General features: G+C 58.8%; 2 protein-coding genes across 6 annotated transcripts; one reads left to right on the forward strand and one right to left on the reverse strand.

Annotated features, from left to right (window-relative positions):
• Nucleotides 1-256: 256 nt before the first annotated feature.
• TAF1C (TATA-box binding protein associated factor, RNA polymerase I subunit C) lies at nucleotides 257-10,137 on the reverse strand. 2 transcript variants are annotated; one of them, XM_061386875.1, is made up of 15 exons: nucleotides 9,900-10,135; nucleotides 6,676-6,884; nucleotides 5,237-5,318; nucleotides 4,955-5,052; nucleotides 4,788-4,877; nucleotides 4,618-4,691; nucleotides 3,751-3,989; nucleotides 3,538-3,654; nucleotides 3,350-3,467; nucleotides 3,189-3,260; nucleotides 2,926-3,061; nucleotides 2,662-2,805; nucleotides 2,123-2,297; nucleotides 1,910-2,047; nucleotides 257-1,835 (listed from the first exon to the last, which is right to left on the reverse strand). In XM_061386875.1, the coding sequence occupies exons 2-15, from the start codon at nucleotides 6,811-6,813 to the stop codon at nucleotides 775-777; spliced, it is 2,682 nt and encodes an 893-aa protein (XP_061242859.1). In that variant the 5' UTR covers nucleotides 6,814-6,884; nucleotides 9,900-10,135; the 3' UTR covers nucleotides 257-774. The 2 variants fall into 2 exon arrangements, with proteins under 2 accessions (XP_061242859.1, XP_061242860.1); XM_061386876.1 differs by lacking the exon at nucleotides 6,676-6,884 and having other exon boundaries at nucleotides 9,900-10,137.
• A 1,487-nt stretch (nucleotides 10,138-11,624) lies between these two features.
• On the forward strand, nucleotides 11,625-18,197 carry ADAD2 (adenosine deaminase domain containing 2). 4 transcript variants are annotated; one of them, XM_061386882.1, is made up of 11 exons: nucleotides 11,625-11,955; nucleotides 12,050-12,193; nucleotides 15,574-15,726; nucleotides 16,061-16,108; nucleotides 16,202-16,327; nucleotides 16,412-16,562; nucleotides 16,643-16,810; nucleotides 16,914-17,143; nucleotides 17,233-17,476; nucleotides 17,707-17,827; nucleotides 17,910-18,190. In XM_061386882.1, exons 1-11 carry the CDS (start codon nucleotides 11,640-11,642, stop codon nucleotides 18,012-18,014), a joined length of 1,806 nt encoding a protein of 601 aa, XP_061242866.1. In that variant the 5' UTR covers nucleotides 11,625-11,639; the 3' UTR covers nucleotides 18,015-18,190. The 4 variants fall into 4 exon arrangements, with proteins under 4 accessions (XP_061242866.1, XP_061242865.1, XP_061242864.1 ...); XM_061386881.1 differs by having other exon boundaries at nucleotides 16,202-16,562; nucleotides 17,910-18,194; XM_061386880.1 differs by having other exon boundaries at nucleotides 17,707-18,193.
• The last annotated feature ends 347 nt before the right edge of the window (nucleotides 18,198-18,544 follow it).

Raw genomic sequence — 18,544 nt, forward strand, 5'->3', positions numbered from 1 at the left:
TCTAACGTCTGGGTGAGTCACAGGTCATTCACTCCATCAGGTACTGAGACAAGAACCACTCCATTCTTGTAAGAAACCCAGGTCCCGCCCAGGGGCCTGTGCGTTCCCAGGGGTGGGGTGGGGTGATTTCTCCACAGCAGAAGCAGGCTCTTGTCTGGGGCCACAGAGCCACGGAGGGTGAGAACCTAACACTGAGCGTGGAAAGCCATGGAAGGGGATACGGCCAGCCTAAGAAAGTCCATCATTCAACACCAGGCTCAGTCATGGGTTTATTCAACCCCTAACATGGGTCCAAAGTGCCTCCCTCTCCACGTTAGACTGTGCTAGGAACCGCATCGCACAGACACTGACCACAAAGCACCGCTGACACCCAGTGAGCGCGGGCTAGCTGGGGAGCTCATTTCACCGTCACCCACAGCGCCAAGCAGCTGGGGCTCTGGCCCCGAGGTCACTGGGGGCCCAAGCGCGCCTGCAGCCCCTGCCTTCAGCATGACACTGTTAGCTGGAAGGGATCCCAGCGACACCGACCTTCAGGACAGGGCTGCCAGAGCTCCACCACGTGCCCCGAGACTGTGACCTACGGGAGAAATGACTATTTTGCTGTTCTCCTTCCCCTGACGTTGCTCCAGACTGCTTCCGAGCGTCTCCCGCTCACGAAGGCATTCCAGAAGCAGGTCTGCCCCCTGGGGACTGTTCTCTGATTCCCGTTTCAACCACGAAAGACGCAGCTTATCAAGGATGGCAGGCTCCTGGAGCTGGCAACCTCCCCAGGCCTCAGAAGCCCATGCGGGGCTTTTTCCGGAGCCGCTGAGAGCCAGAGCGTGTGGCCAGAAAGCTGGGGGTCTGGGAGGAGGGCGGGGTGGCACCCTCCGGGGTGTCCCCTCGGGGCAGCTGCTGGACTATGCCATCCCAGGGAGTGTGAGGCCTGGAAGGCGTGGCCCGGACACTTGGGGTCTGGGAGGAGAGCAGGGTGGTGCCCTCTGGGGTGTCCCCTCGGGGCAGCTGCTGGACCGTGCAGTCCTGGGGGGCGTGCTGCCTGGAGGGCGTGGCCCGGACGCTGGGGGTCTGGGAGGAGAGCGCAGAGGCCCCTCCTGGGGTGTCCGTGCGGAGCGGCAGCTCAGCCATGTAGTCCCGGAGGGTCTGCTGCCGCTCTGAGGGGACGCCCTGGGCCCAGGGCTCCTGGGTGAGCTCCTGGGAGGGCGGGGTCCTCGGGGGCTGGGGCCTGGCCTCGGGCAGTGTATGGTCTGGGCTGGGCACGGGGCTGGCAGCGTCTGAGAGGTCCACACGGCCGCTGAGGGAGGAGAAGGTGCTGGACAGCTGAGTCCGGCGCTTGTGCCGCTTGGGCTGCTTCCCGGGCCCCACGCGGCCGCCCCGCCGCCTCTCCCACCAGGCCGCCGCCCCGAACTCCCAGGCTGCCTCCAGACGCTCGCTGAGCTCATCCTCGGGGCCAGGTTCGGGGGCGGGGGGCCGCTCCTCTGTGGGGAGCAAGCCCAGGTCCCTCCGCTGTAGGAGCCGCCCCTGGGCCATGGCCCTGCGGAAACCCTCGGGCGCCGGCCCCTCCACCTTCTGAGGCTCGAAGCCACCCAGCAGCCGGCGGTGGGAGAAGGTGGGTGCTGCCCACACCGGGGGAGTCAGGGGCACCTCCAGCAGGGCCTCCAGCCACCGGTTGCAGCAGGCAGTGGCCTGGGGTGTCCAGGAAGCTGCGGGGGCACGAGCATTGGGCCCGGGATCTGCCCGGAGGTGGAGGCGCTGGTGGAAAACATCTCCGGCCGCGGAAAGCTGGAAGAGCGACAGCACTGGTGTGGAGGCGGGGGGCGGGATGGCAGCAGCCAGACCTGGGGACGGAAGGACAGTGACCAGGCGGCCTGGCGGGGGCGTGGCTCCCCACCCGCCCCAGCCCCCAACACACCTACGGTGGGTGCTTTCAGACGCTCCTGCAGCCGCCGGTGACTCTTGGGCTCCAGCAGGGGGAAGGCCGAGAGGGAGTCGCTCCTGGTGGGGAGAGACTGGGGGAGCCCCACCAGGCGGGGTGTGGAGGCCCCCACTCCTGGAGGAGGGACAGGTAGCTGAGGCCCCGTCCAGGTCCGCCCTGTCCGCCCCCCTGCCCGGCCTGGCCCCTCACCTGCGAGGTGCAGCAGCTGCAGCTCCCCACCCTGGCTGGCCAGGAGCAGCGGCTGGGGGAGGCCTGGGCGCGGTGGCGGCAGCAGCCGGGCCAGCAGGGGCGCAGAGCGGAGGCCATGGTTCCACTTGAGCAGGGGCACCAAGGGGAGGCGCTCATCCACCAGGTAGAGGGAGAACTGGCAGAAAACGAGGATGAGACCGACAGGACGGGACAGGTCTCTCTGGGCTGGCCCCTTCCAGAGCTCCACGTGGTTTTCAGAGTAGCCCGGCTTTGCGCAGGAGGTGTCTCCCCAGCAGGCGTCCCTTGTGTTGATGGCCCCGCTGGGAGAGGGGCTTTCATAGCCTTCCCCACCTTGCCCGAGGCTGGCACACAAGCCCAGATACCCAGGAGCGCCAGGGTGCTGAGAGGGAGGGGAGGGGTGGGGCCAGACCTCTTCCCCCTCTGCCCCTCCCCATCCCTGGCTGCATCCAGGGCCCTGTGACCTGTGTCTCCAGTGACCTGAGACAGGGCAGGGTGGAGAGAAGAAGAGGTGAGCCCACCTGGGTACAGATGAGGTGGAGCATGGGGTGCAGAGACTCTGGGCCTAGATCCCCCAGGTGCTGGGTGAGCAGGACCCGCTCTCCTTTCTGGCACGACGCCTCTGCCCCTCCACGAAAAAGCAGCAGACCGCAGCCCGGCGGGCCCTGGGGGACATGCTGGGTCAGCTCTCCCACAGTCCGCCGTGGGTCCAACTGGCCGGGGCCTTGCTGGCCCTGCGGCTTGTCACGCCCACTGGCAGAGGTCCCCGCGCCCCGTGCCCTCACCTGAGTGTCCACCATCTTCACTCCGGTGCGGTCACCCACCGTCAGCACTCGAGGGTGGGCGGTGAAGTCTGCCCAGCGCCAGGAAGAAGGGTCCCGGAACACCAGGGTCTCGGGGTCCTTGTAGATTTGCCGCAGCCTTGGGGAGATAGGCCAGCCGAGGTGGGGGGACAGGCTGAAGGGGAGGACTGGGCACCCTGGCCGGGTCCCGGCCGGGTTCTGGGGGGCCCATGTTGGAATGGGGGTTTCTGTGGCAGGGGCCTTACCCATCTTCAGCGCTCCACAGACAGACGGCTCCGGAGCGGCTGCAGATGACCAGCTCTCCAGGCAGGTGAGGGCTGCAGGGCACATGCGTGAGGAACGCCAGGCCACTCCTTCTCCCAAGCCTACCTCCGTGCACACTGCCTCCTCCCCGTAAGCCCCTCACCTGAGGCTGATCCCTGTGGCCCCCTTGTCCACCTGCAGCACCTGGAGAGGGGCCGGCTGCCCCTGCGTGCTGACCTTCCACAGGCCACAGTGGTGGTCAGAGCGGACAGCCAGCAAAGCTGGAGGAGGGAGAGGGTCAGGGTCAGCAGCAGGTCAGTGAGCAGCCAAGGGAGGCGTCCACAGGCTTACCTTCTCCCTGCACGCTGCGGGTCACCACCTGCCGGACGGGTCCCCGGAGCTGGATACGGCCAGGGTCGCTGAGAACCTGGGGCTCGCTCTCTGGGGTCAGACTGACCTTCTGGAAACCTGGGCATCTTGCTAAGGACACGTTCACAAGCTACGGCCGCTCGAGGCCCACAACTCCCTGCCCGTTCCTGGCCTGTGCTCAGCAAGGGAGGATACACAGTGTGTCCATGGCACCGCCCACGGGGTAGACCAGCTGCCCGGCCCCGGGGGTCCTGCCGGGCACCCAGGCCAGCGCGCCCCCAGTGCAGGCATCATCCAGGAGCAGCCGCTCCCAGCGCAGGGCCAGCTCCTCGTGCAGCAGCTCTCCCAGGAGGCTCGCCACCGACGTGCTCAGGATCGGGGCCCCAAGGATGGAGAACCGGCGCTGGCGCTGGCTGAGGTAAGCCCAGGGACAGCTGGGGCGAGAGGACGGCGGGACGGTCAGGCTGGCCCGGGGGGGCCCAGTGCAGCGGACACGTGCTTAAATCAACCTGGAACTCCTTCCTCTGCGAGAGCACCCCACCCTATTCCTGTGCTACAGTCATACGACCCAGGCCTGGGCACTTGGGAGTCACCCCAGCCACAGTGATCAGCTCACGCCTGGCATGACACCCAAGCCAAGCCAAACTGAGCCAAGCACACCCTTCCTGGGACTTCTGCTGGTGCCTCAGGAAGGCCACTAGCCCTCTCCCTGGAATCAGTGGCCTCTCCCTGGAATCAAACCACATTGCTGCCACCTGGAGACAGTCTGCCTAGGAACTCAGCCAAGCAGAGGCTAGTGGGTGAGAAGGTGAAGGGTCAAGGCAAAGCCCTGTAACGCCTGACGCCTGGACGCAGCCATGTCTGCGCTCCATGAGCTTGCAGTCCTTCTGCCCCTGCACTGCTAGCACAGCCGCGATTTATATGAGGAAGAGTGTGGCTCGTGCTCGCACTGGGGAGGGTGGAAGCAAATGTTGATGGGAACCAGCATCCTGGCCTGGATCCTTCCAGAGCCCCACCACCGGCTAGGCCTACCCAACCCATCCTCTCTCACTAGCCACTTGCCCCCAGGGCTGGTGTCCACCGAGGTCCTGGTGTAGCCTCTTCACACTGACCACTGTCTTCGTCTTAGAGCGGCTCTGTGTGGAAAGGCCTCGTCAAGCTCACATGCCCTAGGGCCCACCCCGATGGGAAGTGGGGTGCCTCCCCCCTCCTGGCCAGCCAGGGTTACTCACATGTGCTCCTTCCAGTTTGAAATTCTCCAGCAGTAGCCTCCCCAGGGGTGCAAAGGCTATGTCTCCGTGGTTCCACAAGAACCGGCTGATCTGCGGGAGGAGAGGAGGCCGGGTCAGGAGGCACAGCCCCGGGCCCACGGCACTGTCCACCGGGCAGGCCCGCGCACCTGCTCAGTAACATCCAGCACGGCTCGGGGATGTCTCCGGAACTGGTAGCCTCCCCGGAAAAGCAGATCTTTGGCAGTCAGGCCGGGGTCCCAGGGATCTGAGGGAAGAGGGAGGCTGGGAAAGGACTGAAATGGAACCAGGTATCCCAGTGCACAGAGGTGCCAAGGACCCTGCTGGGTGGAAGGAATCGGCAGGGGGTGTGGGGGGAAGGCCTCAGGGCAGGAGCTGCGGAAGAAGCAGTGAGTGGGAGCAGCTCGGGGCCCCCAGCCCAAGCTCCTTACCGGGACTAGGAGGCAGCAAGGGCAGGGGCCCAGGCATGTCCGGCTCCCAGAGCAGAGCCTTGGCCACGTGCGGCGCGCTGTCCTGAGGAAACACAACCACAGCCATGATGCAACAGTGAGCGAGCGCCCAGGCCAGGCCCTGTCATCAGCTTTTGTCTCTTAACTCCTTCAGTCCTCACCAGGCCTGCCAAGCTGGTCACTGTCACTAATGATGAAGAAAATGGGAGGAGAGGGGAGGCCGTCCCTGGTCCCGGGCAGCAGCCAGAAAAGAGAAGGGCTGGGATCTGAACCCAGGCAGCCTGACTCCAGTCTGTGCTTCCCAGCTCCAGGCTGCACTGCTCTCGGAGGACTGCCCGGCCTTCACTAGCCGGTCCGGATCTCACCCTCATGTCACTTACACTCGGGAGACCGTGCAGGCGCCCACAGGCTCTAACGCTCCCCTGCAGGGCTGCTGCTGCTGCTAAGTCACTTCAGTCGTGTCCGACTCTGTGTGACCCCATAGACTGCAGCCCACCAGGCTCTCCCGTCCCTGGGATTCTCCAGGCAAGAACACGGGAGTGGGTTGCCATTTCCTTCTCCAATGCATGAAAGTGAAAAGTGAAAGTGAAGTCGCTCAGTCGTATCCGACTCTTAGGGACCCCATGGATTGCAGCCCACCAGGCTCCTCCATCCATGGGATTTTCCAGGCAAGAGTACTGGAATGGGGTGCCATTGCCTTCTCCGCCCCTGCAGGGCTGGCCTCAGACAACTCAGCTCCACACTCGGGACGGAGAGCAGCAGGTGAGGCTCCTGATGGAAGCCCTTCCTTGTCAAGGGAGCCCCGCCAACCACCCCCACCCCGCCCCCCCAGTGTCTGTCTTAAATTTCTCACCCACGTGCCTCTGCCTGGCGTAACCCTTAGCCAGCCTGTCTCCAAGTGGCAGCCGATGGCTTACACGTCCAGGGAAAGAGCAGGTGTCCTTCTTGTCCCAGGAGGTCTCCCCACCCCCTCACCGTGCACTGTGCGGCTCCAGCATCCTTTTGGTTTCGCTCAGAGATGTCCACACTTTGAAATGATTTTATCTTCTGGCCTATTCACTTGTCAGTCCCTACTCCACCTAACTGTTCCCCAGGGGCAGGGAGCACATCTGACTCACTCTGGATCCCCAGGGCCTGATAAGGCACCTGGCACACAGTAGGGCTATTCAGTGAGTATTCATTGAACAGAGGAAGGAGAAGGCGGGGGGAGAGGGAGCCAGGAAGGAGGCTGAACCATCTGTGCATGGTAGGGCGCCCTAGGTCCCCAAAGGACGGGATTCTGGTTGAGCCTGGGTCTTAGTAGATTTGTACCAAAGCCCCCCACCCTGCACTCCTGCCAACTGGTGTGACCTCTAGGATGGGGGTGCCAAACGATGCCCCACCCCACCCCGAGCCACCAAGGCTCTCCCTGCCATCCTCACCTGAGAGCCTTGGGGTGAGGACGCCGGGAGGGTCAGCGCGTCTCTCCAGCTGCACATGAACGACAGGTCAGGGACATCGCTCTGACCAAGGGGGCCAGTCATGAACAATGAGGGTGGGAGGGAGCTGGGGAAGTCCATCCTGAAAACAGGAGCCACCGTCACCCTGGCCTTCCTCAGAGATCTGAATTGGACAGCGGCTTCCGGGGCTCCTGGGAGAGTGAAGAGTGTCTTAAGACGAGGATAATCTCTTTGGGGAAGCAGATAACGAAGAACAAATGAATATGTTGCCGAACGCCCAAGAATAGTAGGTGCTATACCAAAACCAAGCAACCCGCCAGGAGGGACAGGGTGGCAGGGCCTGAGGGTGTGCTTTTTAGCATCCATACCTTCATGAAGGTGGTGTTCGGCACACACAGAGCCTAATGAGAGAGACAAACATGCCATCTACGGGAAAGAGGGTGCTGGGCAGAATGAACAGCAAGAGCAAGAGTCCTGGGGCAGGAAGTATGTGAGAAGCAACTGGGCAGCCATGGGAAGAACTAGGGGGTGAGTGATGGGGGCCGAAGTTATTAGGTGGCTGGTGGGGGTCAGCTTCCATCACACTCTCACGTATTACATTATAATTACACAGGTCCTACCTAGAAGACAAGCCCCACACTCTAGGCTACTCTCAAGACAAACTCAAGTTCCCCAAAGCCAGAGTTGTCTGCCTTCCCACTGTCAAGTACAGTACCTTCCAACAAAAAGGAACCAACTGTGTATTGAATAATAATGTTTATGTCAAAGGGCTTTGGTGACTGCAGCCATGAAATTCAAAGATCCCTGCTCCTTGGAAAGGGACGCTATGACAAACCTAGACTGTATTAAAAAGCAGAGACATCACTTTGCCAACAAAGGTCCATACAGTCAAAGTTTGGTTTTTTTCAGTAGTCATGTATGGATGTGAGAGTTGGACCAAAAAGAAGCCTGAGTGCTGAAGAACTGATGCTTTCAAACTGTGGTGTGGGAGAAGATTCTTCAGAGTCCCTTGGACTGCAGGTAGATCAAACCAGTCAATCCTAAAGGAAATCAACCCTGAATATTCACTGGAAGGACTGAAGCTGAAATTGCAATACTCTGGCCACCTGATGCAAAGAGCCGCCTCATTGGAAAAGACTAAAGCTGGGAAAGATTGAAGGCAGGAGGAGAAGAGGGTGGCAGAGGATGAGATGGTTAGATAGCATCACTGACTCAATGGACATGAACTTGAGCAAACTCCAAAAAATAGTGACGGACAGGGAAATCTGGTGTGCTGCAGTCTGTAGGGTCACAAAGAGTGTGAACAACAACAACAAAATAAGCAGCTTTTTGTTTAATAAAGGATAAAATAATATCCTGTATTAGCTGCAAAAATAAGAGCAGTTCTCACTTACCGAGTGCCAGCATCTGCCGACATGGTACTACAAGTTTTATTCTCCTGCCCCTAGTATGGAGGTCAGGAAACAGGCTGGGAAAGAGCAACTTGCCCAAGGCTAATAGTGCGATCCTCTGGCCGCTCCAAAACCCCAGGTCTGAACCACTACTCTCCCTGCATCCAGAAGCAAGCACCAGCCTCAGAGCCTGACGATGCAAAACCTTTCCCCTTAGAGCTACCACTGCACGTATCCATTTATTTTGTAACTTCTATACATCCAGGTACTCTGAGCGCCTCCCAAAGTGCTCACCACACAGTAAATATTGGTAGATGGTAAAGAATCTCCCTGCAATGCAGAAGACTGAGGTTTGATTCTTGCATAGGAAGACCCCCTGGAGAAGGGAATGGCAACCCTCTGGAGTATTCTTGCCTGGAGAATTCCATGGACAGAGGAGCCTGGCGGGTTATAGTCCATGGGGTCACAAAGAGTTGGACACAACTAAGTAACCAGCACTTTCACTTTTCAAACGAGGGACTTGCCCTGTGGTCCAGTGTCTAAGACACCTCACTCCCAATGCAGAGGGCCCAGGTTCGACTCCTGGTCAAGGAACTAGATCCCACATGCTGCAACTAAGAGTTCGAATGCCACAACTAAAGATTCTGAGTGCCACAACTAAGCCCCAGTGCAGTCATGTAAATAAATAAATAATTTAAAAAAAAAAAAACCTGTCAAAAGAATGTGTTTCTCAGGGCACAGGTCAGCCTCATTCTAATTGTGGTTTATATGCCTTCTCTCTTCTTCGGGACTGCTCTCTGGGACAGGAACTGGATCTGATTCATTTCTGACCCCCTGGCATCTGATTGTTGCTGTCTTTCTCCTCCATCACAGGAGAGGACAGTGGTGGGAATGCGTCTTTTCACCACAGGACCTTTTCACACTATCTCTCCACTAAAAATGAACACCATTGCTCTTCCTACCCACCTATAAACTCTGCCCCCATCCTTCAGATTTTGAGTCAGGAAGCCTCTCCTGGTTCCCCCAGCTCTGTCCCACATCACCCTGCATCCCTCCTCTGGAGCACGCATTGCGATGTGTGATAAGATATTTAAAGGTAAAGCTATGTGATTCCAAACTGCTCTGAGAGTCCCCATGGGGAAGGGACTTTATCCCCAGTGCCTGCCTTATTTACTACGTGATGCATAGGAAAGCCTGGCGCGCTGCATGCAGTCCATGGGGTCGCAAAGAGTAGGACACGACGGAGCGACTGAACTGAACTCAAATCAGTACGTAAAAGCTGAAGGCACAAATCCAAGAATAAGGAACTAGACAGTCTCAAACAAACGCAGGGAGGCTGAGAGAGCTGGTGGAGCCCACGACCTCAGAGAAGCCCGGAGACAAGACAGCCTCGACTTCCCGCCCTCGTCTCTCCCGGACTCTAATTTAGACCTCCGGTTTCCTCGTGTCTGCACGAACGCCGGGTACGGCAATAGGTGCGCCTGCCGGGGGATGGGAGAGGGGCTCGGGGAGGCCCTTCCCTTCAGACCTCTACTCGCTCACGTCCTCCCCATCCGCCTCTTTCCACTCCACGTCGAGGCCCCAGAATTTCAACCCAAGAACAGCAGGCATCTCGCACCAAGCGCTGTGTGCCAGACAGTTGTTGCTACGATGCTTTACAACGGCTTGATGCTCCCCGCTCCATGAGCCACCGGCTGCTCACCACCTACTCTGCAAAGGTTGGGCGACTCGTCCCAAAGCCACACAGTTTGGAGCCTGTGTACGAGAGCAGGAGGACCCGCCCCTCCGTCCCGTCGGGGCGGCGCGCGCACTTACGTGATCCCGTCGCGCCGTGCTCCTCGGGGAAACCGACATCAGCGTGACGCTCGCCTGACCCTCGTGCCACGAGGGAGCCCCAAGGCGGAACCCTAGCTCTCGAGCCCTCAACTCGACAGCCGCACAGAAGCGATGAACCGCCTCCCCGGGCTGGGCTGGAAATGCTTCCTGGAAGACAGGAAGTCCCGCCTCCCAGCCCGGCCTCAGGGGCGCTCCAGAGCGACACCTCCCGGGCGGAGGGAGAATGCGAGTGCAGACGGAGCCGCGGGCACTGGAAATTAAGTAAAAGGAAATTAAAAGTGAAGTCACTCAGCCGTGTCCGACTCTTTACGACCCCATGGACTGAAGCCCGCCAGGCTCCTCTGTCCATGGGATTCTCCAGGCGAGACTACTGGAGTGGGTTGCCATGGTCTCCTCCAGGGGATCTTCCTGACCCAGGGATCGTACCTGCGTCTTTTGCAACTCCTGCATTGCAGGCAGATTCTTTACCGTGAGCCACCAGGGAAGTCCTCAGAATTGTCTTTCTTGAGGTCAATCCTTGAACCGTTTGGGAGATTGATTGCTCCACATCTGCTCTTCCAAGTCAAATGTTAACAGGTGCTACCAACTGTTTCTCTATTGCTTTAGTGTCCACATTGCCCCCGTCCTGGCTCGTGTTCAGATCCGAAGGTAGCAAGCAGCAGCAGCAGTAGCAACAGTAACAAAACTTACAGACCATAAACTCAGTAACTGGTCACATTTTCCCAGTCACTGGCTCCTCAAGACTGTTAAAATTTCCATCTCCTTCAAGCAACTGTGTTGCATGGTAGCGAGCCATATGTAAATTGTCTTCATCCTTAACTTTATTTTTGTTATTTCTCCTTCATCGCTAGACCCTCATTTTTAAGAATTGCTATCTTGACATGTTTTTACAAACCAATCCAGATTCACTTCTGAGGAAAAAAAAAAAAAAAGCAGGGGTGGGGTGGGGAGGGCAGGATATCAAATGACTAATTTTAGCTAGAGCCCACGTGGAACACTTACAGTTGGCTTCAGGAAGGCTTAAGGTGAACAGATTTTAAATGTAGGCCCTAGTACTTTGGCCACCTCATGCGAAGAGTTGACTCATTGGAAAAGACTCTGATGCTGGGAGAGATTGGGGGCAGGAGGAGAAGGGGACGACAGAGGATGAGATGGCTGGATGGCATCGCTGACTCGATGGACGTGAGTCTCAGTGAACTCCGGGAGTTGGTAATGGACAGGGAGGCCTGGCGTGCTGCGATTCATGGGGTCGCAAAGAGTTGGACACGACTGAGCGACTGATCTGAAAGAGTCTGTGAGGCTGCTACAAATGAAAACACCATCACTTACAGAATGAGCACCTCCCATCCTCCTCTAGACTCAGCTGCTTAAGCAGCTGGGGAGGGCAGGCTGGCAAAATGGGGAGTGCAGGGCATCCTTGGATGGCAGCAGGGGTGAGGTGCTGAACTTGGGTCCCCAGACTCCTCCCCTGGTCTTTGTTTCCCGAATACCACGCAAGCAAGCGCAGAGAAGAACATGATAGGAGGGCCCTGTCTTCCACCCTCAGCTTACACCCGGAGCCCCGCCCTTGTAGTAAGGTGGTTGGCCAGGTGGCCACTTAGTCCACATCCAGGCTCTGGCTGCCTGGGAGACTGGCCTTCCCATTGGCTGGGCATACTGTCCTGCTACAGTTTTATGGGCTCTCATTGGCTACGAGTGAGGTGGGAGGCGGAGCTCACCATGCGCCGACAGTTGTACCACGTTCTCCCCACGTGGGCGCTCGCTCTGGCGTGTAAAAGGGCGCGGGTGGCGCCAGAACGTGCCCACTGTCCCCTCCAGCCCTCGAGTCAAGCCATGGCTTCACAGGCCAGCGCAGCTCTGGGCACTGATGACAGTGTCCGCAGGAAGCCCCGTCTGGCAGCATCACTGCAGATAAGCCCAGGGTCCAGCCCCTGGAAGCCCTCGGCCAGTCTGGGCCAAGAGCCTGCGCCCGCCCCCAACACAGAGAATGATGAAGCGGGCGGGCAGCTCCAGGCCTCGGCGGCGGCTGGGGATGGTGAGGCCTGGGTGGGGGCAGGGATCGGGGAGCTGGGGGCGGCTGGGCACAAGAAGGATGGGGAGGTCCCTGAAGGTCGCTGTACCACCCGCAGGGCCCGCCGGGGACTTCCCGAAGATGACCAGACATCGGGGCCTGCAGCTCAAAGACCCGCCACTGGGCCAGGCCGTGGCCTCACTTACTCAGTACGCGGCCAATCTGGGTGTCTCCCTGATATTTCGAGAAAGCCAAACAGCAGGTGAGGCCCAGGGGGCTGGGATGGCAGCATGCCCTGGGCTGTTCTCAAATGAAGCCAGGAAGACTGAGTTGGGCCTGAGCCTGGGGCCCGAGGTAGGCCTGTTGTGAGCAGCATGGTGCCAGGGGCACCAGGTACCCCAGATTTCTAACTAGCAGGTGAAGGGGGCCAAATCTGAAGCTCAGGTTGGTTAAAGGACCTGCCTCAAGCTACCCAGCCTTTCAGCAGGCTTTTTTGAAGTCCATTATATACAATTACAGTTGCCATGCCAGCGTTGGAGAGGAGGTGCCTAAGTGAGGGCCAGCCCACCCCAACTCAAAGAGGTTATCAGATACAGTTTAATGATGGCAACACTGTATACAGGTGTAATGGTTACAGGCCTCCTCCTGAAACCACCAAGATCAATCACCAGGTCCCTCCTAGATTCAGATTCCCAACTTTCAGCCAGCACATTCCCTGCTTCTAAGAACTTTTGGGAGCATTTGTAAAACTTCCTAGGAGAACCTCAAACTGAACAACTCAAAACGAGATAATGTATTTAAAAAAAAAAATCTACCTGGGATTTGTTTTAATCAGGTATGTTAAGACAGCAGACGTGAGAGTGCTTGTCACGAAGGGGCAAGTATGGATTCCTAGAAACAGGAGGCACAGATGGCCATGCAGGGCTGTGCAGGAAAGGATGGGGTGGCCAGGAGGAAAAGGAGGGGGGCAGGCACAGCCCAGGGCATTAACTGGGTTTTCTTGGGAAAGAATGGTTGAAGCAGGGTACCTATGCAGAGTGAGATTAGGATTGATGAAAGCAAGACACTGGATAAGTTTAGGGGTTATGGGGTGGTTCCTAGCTGCCTAGTACCTGGCCTCAGGGGTGATTTAGGGCATGGGGAATGTTGGCTTGTCAGAGAGTTCTGTGGTTGGGGCATGAGCTCTGGATTGGTTGGGTTTTATATGAAAGAGTGAGCTCGCAGAGAAGTGGTTTGCTATGTCGAGGAATTAGCTAGTCCTGGGAGGGATGGTTTCTCCAGAATTAAACCCCCAACTGCCAGAGCATCAAGAATACAGAAAATAGGGACTTCCCTTGTGGTCCAGTGACTGAGACTCTGAGCTCCCTTGCCGGGGGCCCGGATTTGATCCCTGGTTGGGAAACTAGATCCCACATGCTATAATTAAGACTTCGCATGCTGCAACTAAAAAAAAAAGGAGGAAATCAATTCAATACCAGTGATGACAGCTAACATTCATGAGTTCTGGGGGACAGACCAAGTGTTATTTGAAGGTCTGCAGACACATTAACTCATTGAGTCCTCACAAGTATTCCTCAAGAAAGGCAGATACCATTACCACCGCTTTACAGATGGAAAGACTGAGGCCAGAGAGGCTGAAGCTGCCAGGGGGCAGTCTGGTTTCAGAGCCTGAGCCGAGCCACTGAGTAATATTGCCACTGCCTTCCGCCTAAGGTCCCTCTTTCCACTGTCGACGTGGGTAGGCATTTTTTGTCATTTCTATTCTTCATTTTGGTAAATTTTCAAAGAATAGTATAAAAGAGCTCCCATAAACTCTTCACCCAGATTCTCCAGTTAACATTTGTCATATTTTGTATTTCTGTCTATATATATATATTTATATATAAATATCCACATTAATTTGTTTTGAACAATCTGAAGGTTTAATTACCCCTTAAACATTTCAACATGTATTTTCTAAGATCAAGGGTATAGTATTATATAATTGCAGCACAAGGATCAAATTCTGGAAACTTAACAAGTGACGCTATGCACTATACAGTCCATGGAATTCTCCAGGCCAGAATACTGGAGTAGGTAGCCTTTCTCCAGGGGATCTTCCCAACCCAGGGATTGAACCCAGGTCTCCCGCATTGCAAGTGGATTCTTCACCACCTGAGCCACAAGGGAAGCCCAGTAATGCTGGAGTGGGTAGCCTATCCCTTCTCCAGCGGATCTTTCTGGCCCAGGAATAGAACCAGGGTCTCCTGCATTGCAGGCAGATTCTTTACCAGCTGAGCTATCGGGGAAGCCTATTGATATAATACCATTACTTAGTTACCATGTTCAAATTTTGCTACTTGTCACAGTGATGGGCATTTTTTTTCCCAATCCAGCACGATTTATTACATCAGCCTGTTTAACCTCTTTTTATCTGAAACAGTTGCTCAGGCTGTCTTTGGCTTCAGGACAGTGATGATTTTGAAGGATAAGGTCTGGTTATTCTGTAGAAAGTTGTCCGTTTGGGTTTGTCTGTTTCCTCAGGATTGGGTTCAAGTGATGCATAACCAGCGGAGGCATCTGTGGCAACCTCGTGTCTGTGGTGTGCATCCTGCCAGGGGGCCTGAGATCTTACTCTACCCCTGGGGTGTCAGCTCGGGGGGCCTGATCAAGGTGCCTTCACTTCCCTCCGGGTGTGTCATCAGTCGTCCAAGCAGGGCATCTTGAGGTGGTGTGAGCATCCTAGTCCCTAGAACTGCATCCCCCCCATGGTTGTAGCATCCTTTGATGATTGTGGCCAGAGCTGGTTATTACCGCACTGGCTGCCAGAGAGTCCTGATGCCACCCTTCCTTCTGCATCTCCCAGCTGGCATTCTTTTGTAAATATCTATTTGGCTGCCTTGAGTCTTAGTTGTAGTACGCGGGGTCTTCATTGACACATGTGGGGTCTTTTGTGGCCGGTGGGCTCAGTAGCCGTGGCTCAGTAGTTTCCCCAAGGCATGTGGGATCTTACTTCCCTGACTAGGGATTAAACCCACCTCCCCTGCATTGGAAGGCAGATTCTTAACCACCGGACGGCCAGGGAAGTCTCCCTAACTGGCATTCTTGTTGCTCTTTTACAGTAGGTGAATCTCCACGCTAGGGAGGGGTACTGAAATTCGGGTTCTCTTCAAAAGGAATAGACAGCCCTTTTAGGAGACAATTTAGCAGCAGGTAACAGCAAATACTGTGAATAGAAATAAATATATGCCCTTTGACCAACTGATCCCTGTTCTAGGATTTTCATCTGTCTCTATTGTGTCCTAAGTAACACCTGGAGTGGTCATGTTTGGAAGACGAGCTTCATGTAGAGAAGAAATAGAGCAGTGTGTCTGAGAGGGGACGGGACCTTCCTCCTGGAGACAGTGCAGCCCTGGATCTAGGTCCTGACAGCACCTGGGGTCGCTGTCCACCTGCCCCCATTGTCCCCCTCTGTACAATGGGGTCACAGAGACCTATTTCAGAGGGGCTGGTGTGGATCTGTGAGCGGGCATGGACAGAGCTCAGCAGGCTGTCTGCCCGTCATTCTGGTCATCCTTGCTGGCAGGTGTCGTGGTCCTGCTAGGAAGCGCCCGGGACAAGGATGAAGCGCACGGTACCACTTCTCAGCTTCTCCTTCCCCAGATCCCTGCTCGCCCTTCTCTGTGTCCGTGGAGCTGGATGGGGTGGTCTGCCCCCCAGGCACCGCCAACAGTAAGCTGGAGGCCAAGCAGCAGGCGGCTCTCTCTGCCCTCCACTACATCCGGCGTCAGCTGGAGGGCCCAGCCGCAGGGGCAGGTAACCCAGGACGCGGAGGGGGCGGGAACACACGTGTGCCTGGGGTGAGTTGCTGCAGAGACCATCCGGGCACCAGGACCCGGCCTGCAGGGAGCTGGGGGTGGAGACGTGAGCAGACCCCTGCCCTAACGTCCTTTGAAGCCCAACCACCCTGGGCCCAGGGACTTCTGGGGGCAGCTGAGGGACTTTTGGCTTCTGGAGGATAACCCGAGCCCCCCACCTCCACCCCTGACACACACCGCTCACTAGTGGGACCTCTTGGATTCCTGAAGGATGGAAGATGGGAGGGCAGTCCCCAGCACCCACGACAGCCCACCCTTTGTCTCTCTTCCAGAGCCCCCAAAGACCCCCAACCAGCCTCCTCTCGCTCCTCTGAGCATAGGTAGGTGAGACCCCAGTGACGCCCACCCCCCCCCCCCCCAGCATGGGAGGGCATGGCCTGTGAAACCGCCTCTGCCCCCTCCCTCCCCTGCAGAGAACATTGTGACCCACGAGCAGCGCTGCGCGGCCGTGGTCAGCGCGGGCTTCGACCGCCTGGTGGACGCCAGCTCACCGTACCGGGCCTGCAAGGGAACCGTGGCCGCGGTCATCCTGGAGCGAGGTAGGGCAGCCCTGCCCCTGCCTCCCCGGGAAGGCCCTTGGGCCCCCTGCCTCAGGCCGGTCTTCTCTGCCCCCTTCCCCGCAGAGGTCCCGGGTGCCAGGGGCCACGCCAAGGAGACCTACCAGCTGGTGGCGCTGGGCACCGGTGGTGGCAGCTGCACTGGGTGGCTGGACTTCTCGGGCCGGCAGCTCCACGACTGTCACGGGCTGGTGGTGGCCCGCCGGGCCCTGCTGAGGTGAGGGGTGGAGGGGGGCCCTCTGCCCAGCCCGCCCTGGGGAGACAGGACCACCCCAGCTGCCACTCCACCGCCCCCAGGTTCTTGTTCCGGCAGCTCCTGCTGGCCACGCAGGGGGGCCCCACGGGCAAGGAGAAGTCCGTGCTGGCCCCCAAGCCGGGGCCTGGACCCCCCTTCGCCCTCAAGCCCCGGATCTTCCTGCACCTCTACGTTAGCAACACCCCCAAGGGAGCCGCCTACGATATCTAGTATGTGGGGTACCAGGCGAAGGAGAGCCTGGGGGGGCCGCACCCGGGAGCGCCACATGGGCCTGGGAGAGGGGCCCTGACCCCCTGCCCCGGTCCTCCACAGCCTCCCTCCGTCCTTGGAGGGCAGCCTCCTGCACGGCCCGCCCCTCCGCCTGCAGGCCCACATCCAGGGGGAGCTGAAGCCTGTGTGCTACGTGGCCCCCGCGCTCCGCGACACCCACGTGGGCTGCCTCTCAGCAAGCGACAAGCTGGCACGCTGGGCCGTCCTGGGGCTGGGGGGGGCCCTACTGGCCCACTTCCTGCCCCCGCTCTACACCACCAGCCTGGTCCTGGGTGAGCCCCGCAGGGCAGGAGGGCAGGGGCGGGCCGTGAGGCGGGGAGGTGGGGGCACAGAGACTCAGACCTTGTCCTGCGCCCCACAGCCGACACCTGCCACGACCCCCCGACCCTGAGCCGGGCCATCCACACCCGGCCCAGCCTCGACAGGCTCGTGGGGCCGGGCCTGCCAGCCCCCTACACCCGGACCACGCTGCACCTCTTTGCAGGGCCCTCGGTGGCCCCCTCCAACCTCACTCCCAACACCTGCCAGGGCCTGAGCCTCAACTGGAGCCTGGGGGACCCTGACATCGAGGTGGTGGATGTGGCCACGGGGCGTGTGAAGGCCGAGTGAGAAGGGCCTAGGGGCGGGCTGGAGGGGGGTCTGACAACCTGGGGGGTGGTCCCCGTCCCCTTGCCTGTGGGAAAGAAGATGCATCTGGCCACTAGCCTCTTACCAGCAATGTGACCCCCCACCCCAGATGGTCAGGGTGGAGGTGGTGTGAGAGGGTGGCGCGGGCCTGTTGGCTCGGGCCTCCTTTGCCCTCCCCTGATGTTGGGCCCCTTTCTGTCCTTCCCAGTACTGCCCCCGGGCCTCCCTCCCGCCTCTGCAAGGCTGCCTTTCTCCGGGCCTTCCGCCAGGCTGCCCATGCCCTTGGGAAGTCCCACCTGCTGGCCTTGCAGACCTACGAGGCAGCCAAGGTCAGCACCTTCCCACCCCCGCAGCCCTCTTTCCCACACTCCCAGCGAGCACCCCCTCTCACCTGCACCCCTCCCGCCGTAGGCTGGGCCCTACCAGGAGGCTCGCCAGCAGCTGTCCATCCTCCTGGACCAGCAGGGCCTGGGGGCCTGGCCCTCCAAAGCGCTGGTGGGAAAATTCAAAAATTGAAGCAGAGCTCCAGGGGCTGAGGTCCTGAGCCCAGCGGGACGCCGCTGAAGGAGTACCGATTTGGGGGTGGGGGTGGGGGGTGTGGGCGGGGCGGGCGCCAGTGCAAGGGTGAAGCCAGGAATGGAGGCGGGGTGGGGTCTGCTGCACACTGGGGGCTTGAATAAAGAAGCTGATTCTGGTGTTCCTGTGTGCTGTTGGCTTTTTGGCGGGGAAGAGGGGAGCCCCAGTCCACACCCTTCAGGTCCTCTGGGTCCTGCAAGAGGTGGGCAGCCCTGGGAGGTGGCAGGGGGCTCATCCCAAGTGGGTCCCACTCTGCCTCTGTGTTACCACAGCTGTCCCACCAGGTGAGGCTGTGATACCTGGAGCCCACGTGCTAACTGGGTGGGGGGTGCCAAGCCCGCCTCTCAGGGGTGGGGGTTGTGGGGAGTCTGCAGGAATGTCCAGGCTCCCCAAGGACCTTGGGGGCGGAGGGAGGACAGTGAAGCCTGCCCATGCACATGCCCACCCCCCCACCCTGGTGCTGGGCACAC

This window comes from Bos javanicus, chromosome 18, assembly GCF_032452875.1.
Source record: "Bos javanicus breed banteng chromosome 18, ARS-OSU_banteng_1.0, whole genome shotgun sequence".
Lineage (NCBI taxonomy): Eukaryota > Metazoa > Chordata > Mammalia > Artiodactyla > Bovidae > Bos > Bos javanicus.

Coding starts and splice junctions, on each gene's coding strand:
- TAF1C (XM_061386875.1), bottom strand. CDS start 6,813: ATGGACTTCCCCAGCTCCCTCCCACCCTCATTGTTCATGACTGGCCCC. Junction 3,468..3,537: donor CCGCAGCGTGCAGGGAGAAG/GTAAGCCTGTGG, acceptor TCCCTCCTCCAG/CTTTGCTGGCTGTCCGCTCT. Junction 2,048..2,122: donor GCAGCTGCTGCACCTCGCAG/GTGAGGGGCCAG, acceptor TCCCTCCTCCAG/GAGTGGGGGCCTCCACACCC.
- ADAD2 (XM_061386880.1), top strand. CDS start 11,640: ATGCGCCGACAGTTGTACCACGTTCTCCCCACGTGGGCGCTCGCTCTG. Junction 16,328..16,411: donor CGCGGTCATCCTGGAGCGAG/GTAGGGCAGCCC, acceptor CCTTCCCCGCAG/AGGTCCCGGGTGCCAGGGGC. Junction 17,144..17,232: donor CACCACCAGCCTGGTCCTGG/GTGAGCCCCGCA, acceptor TGCGCCCCACAG/CCGACACCTGCCACGACCCC.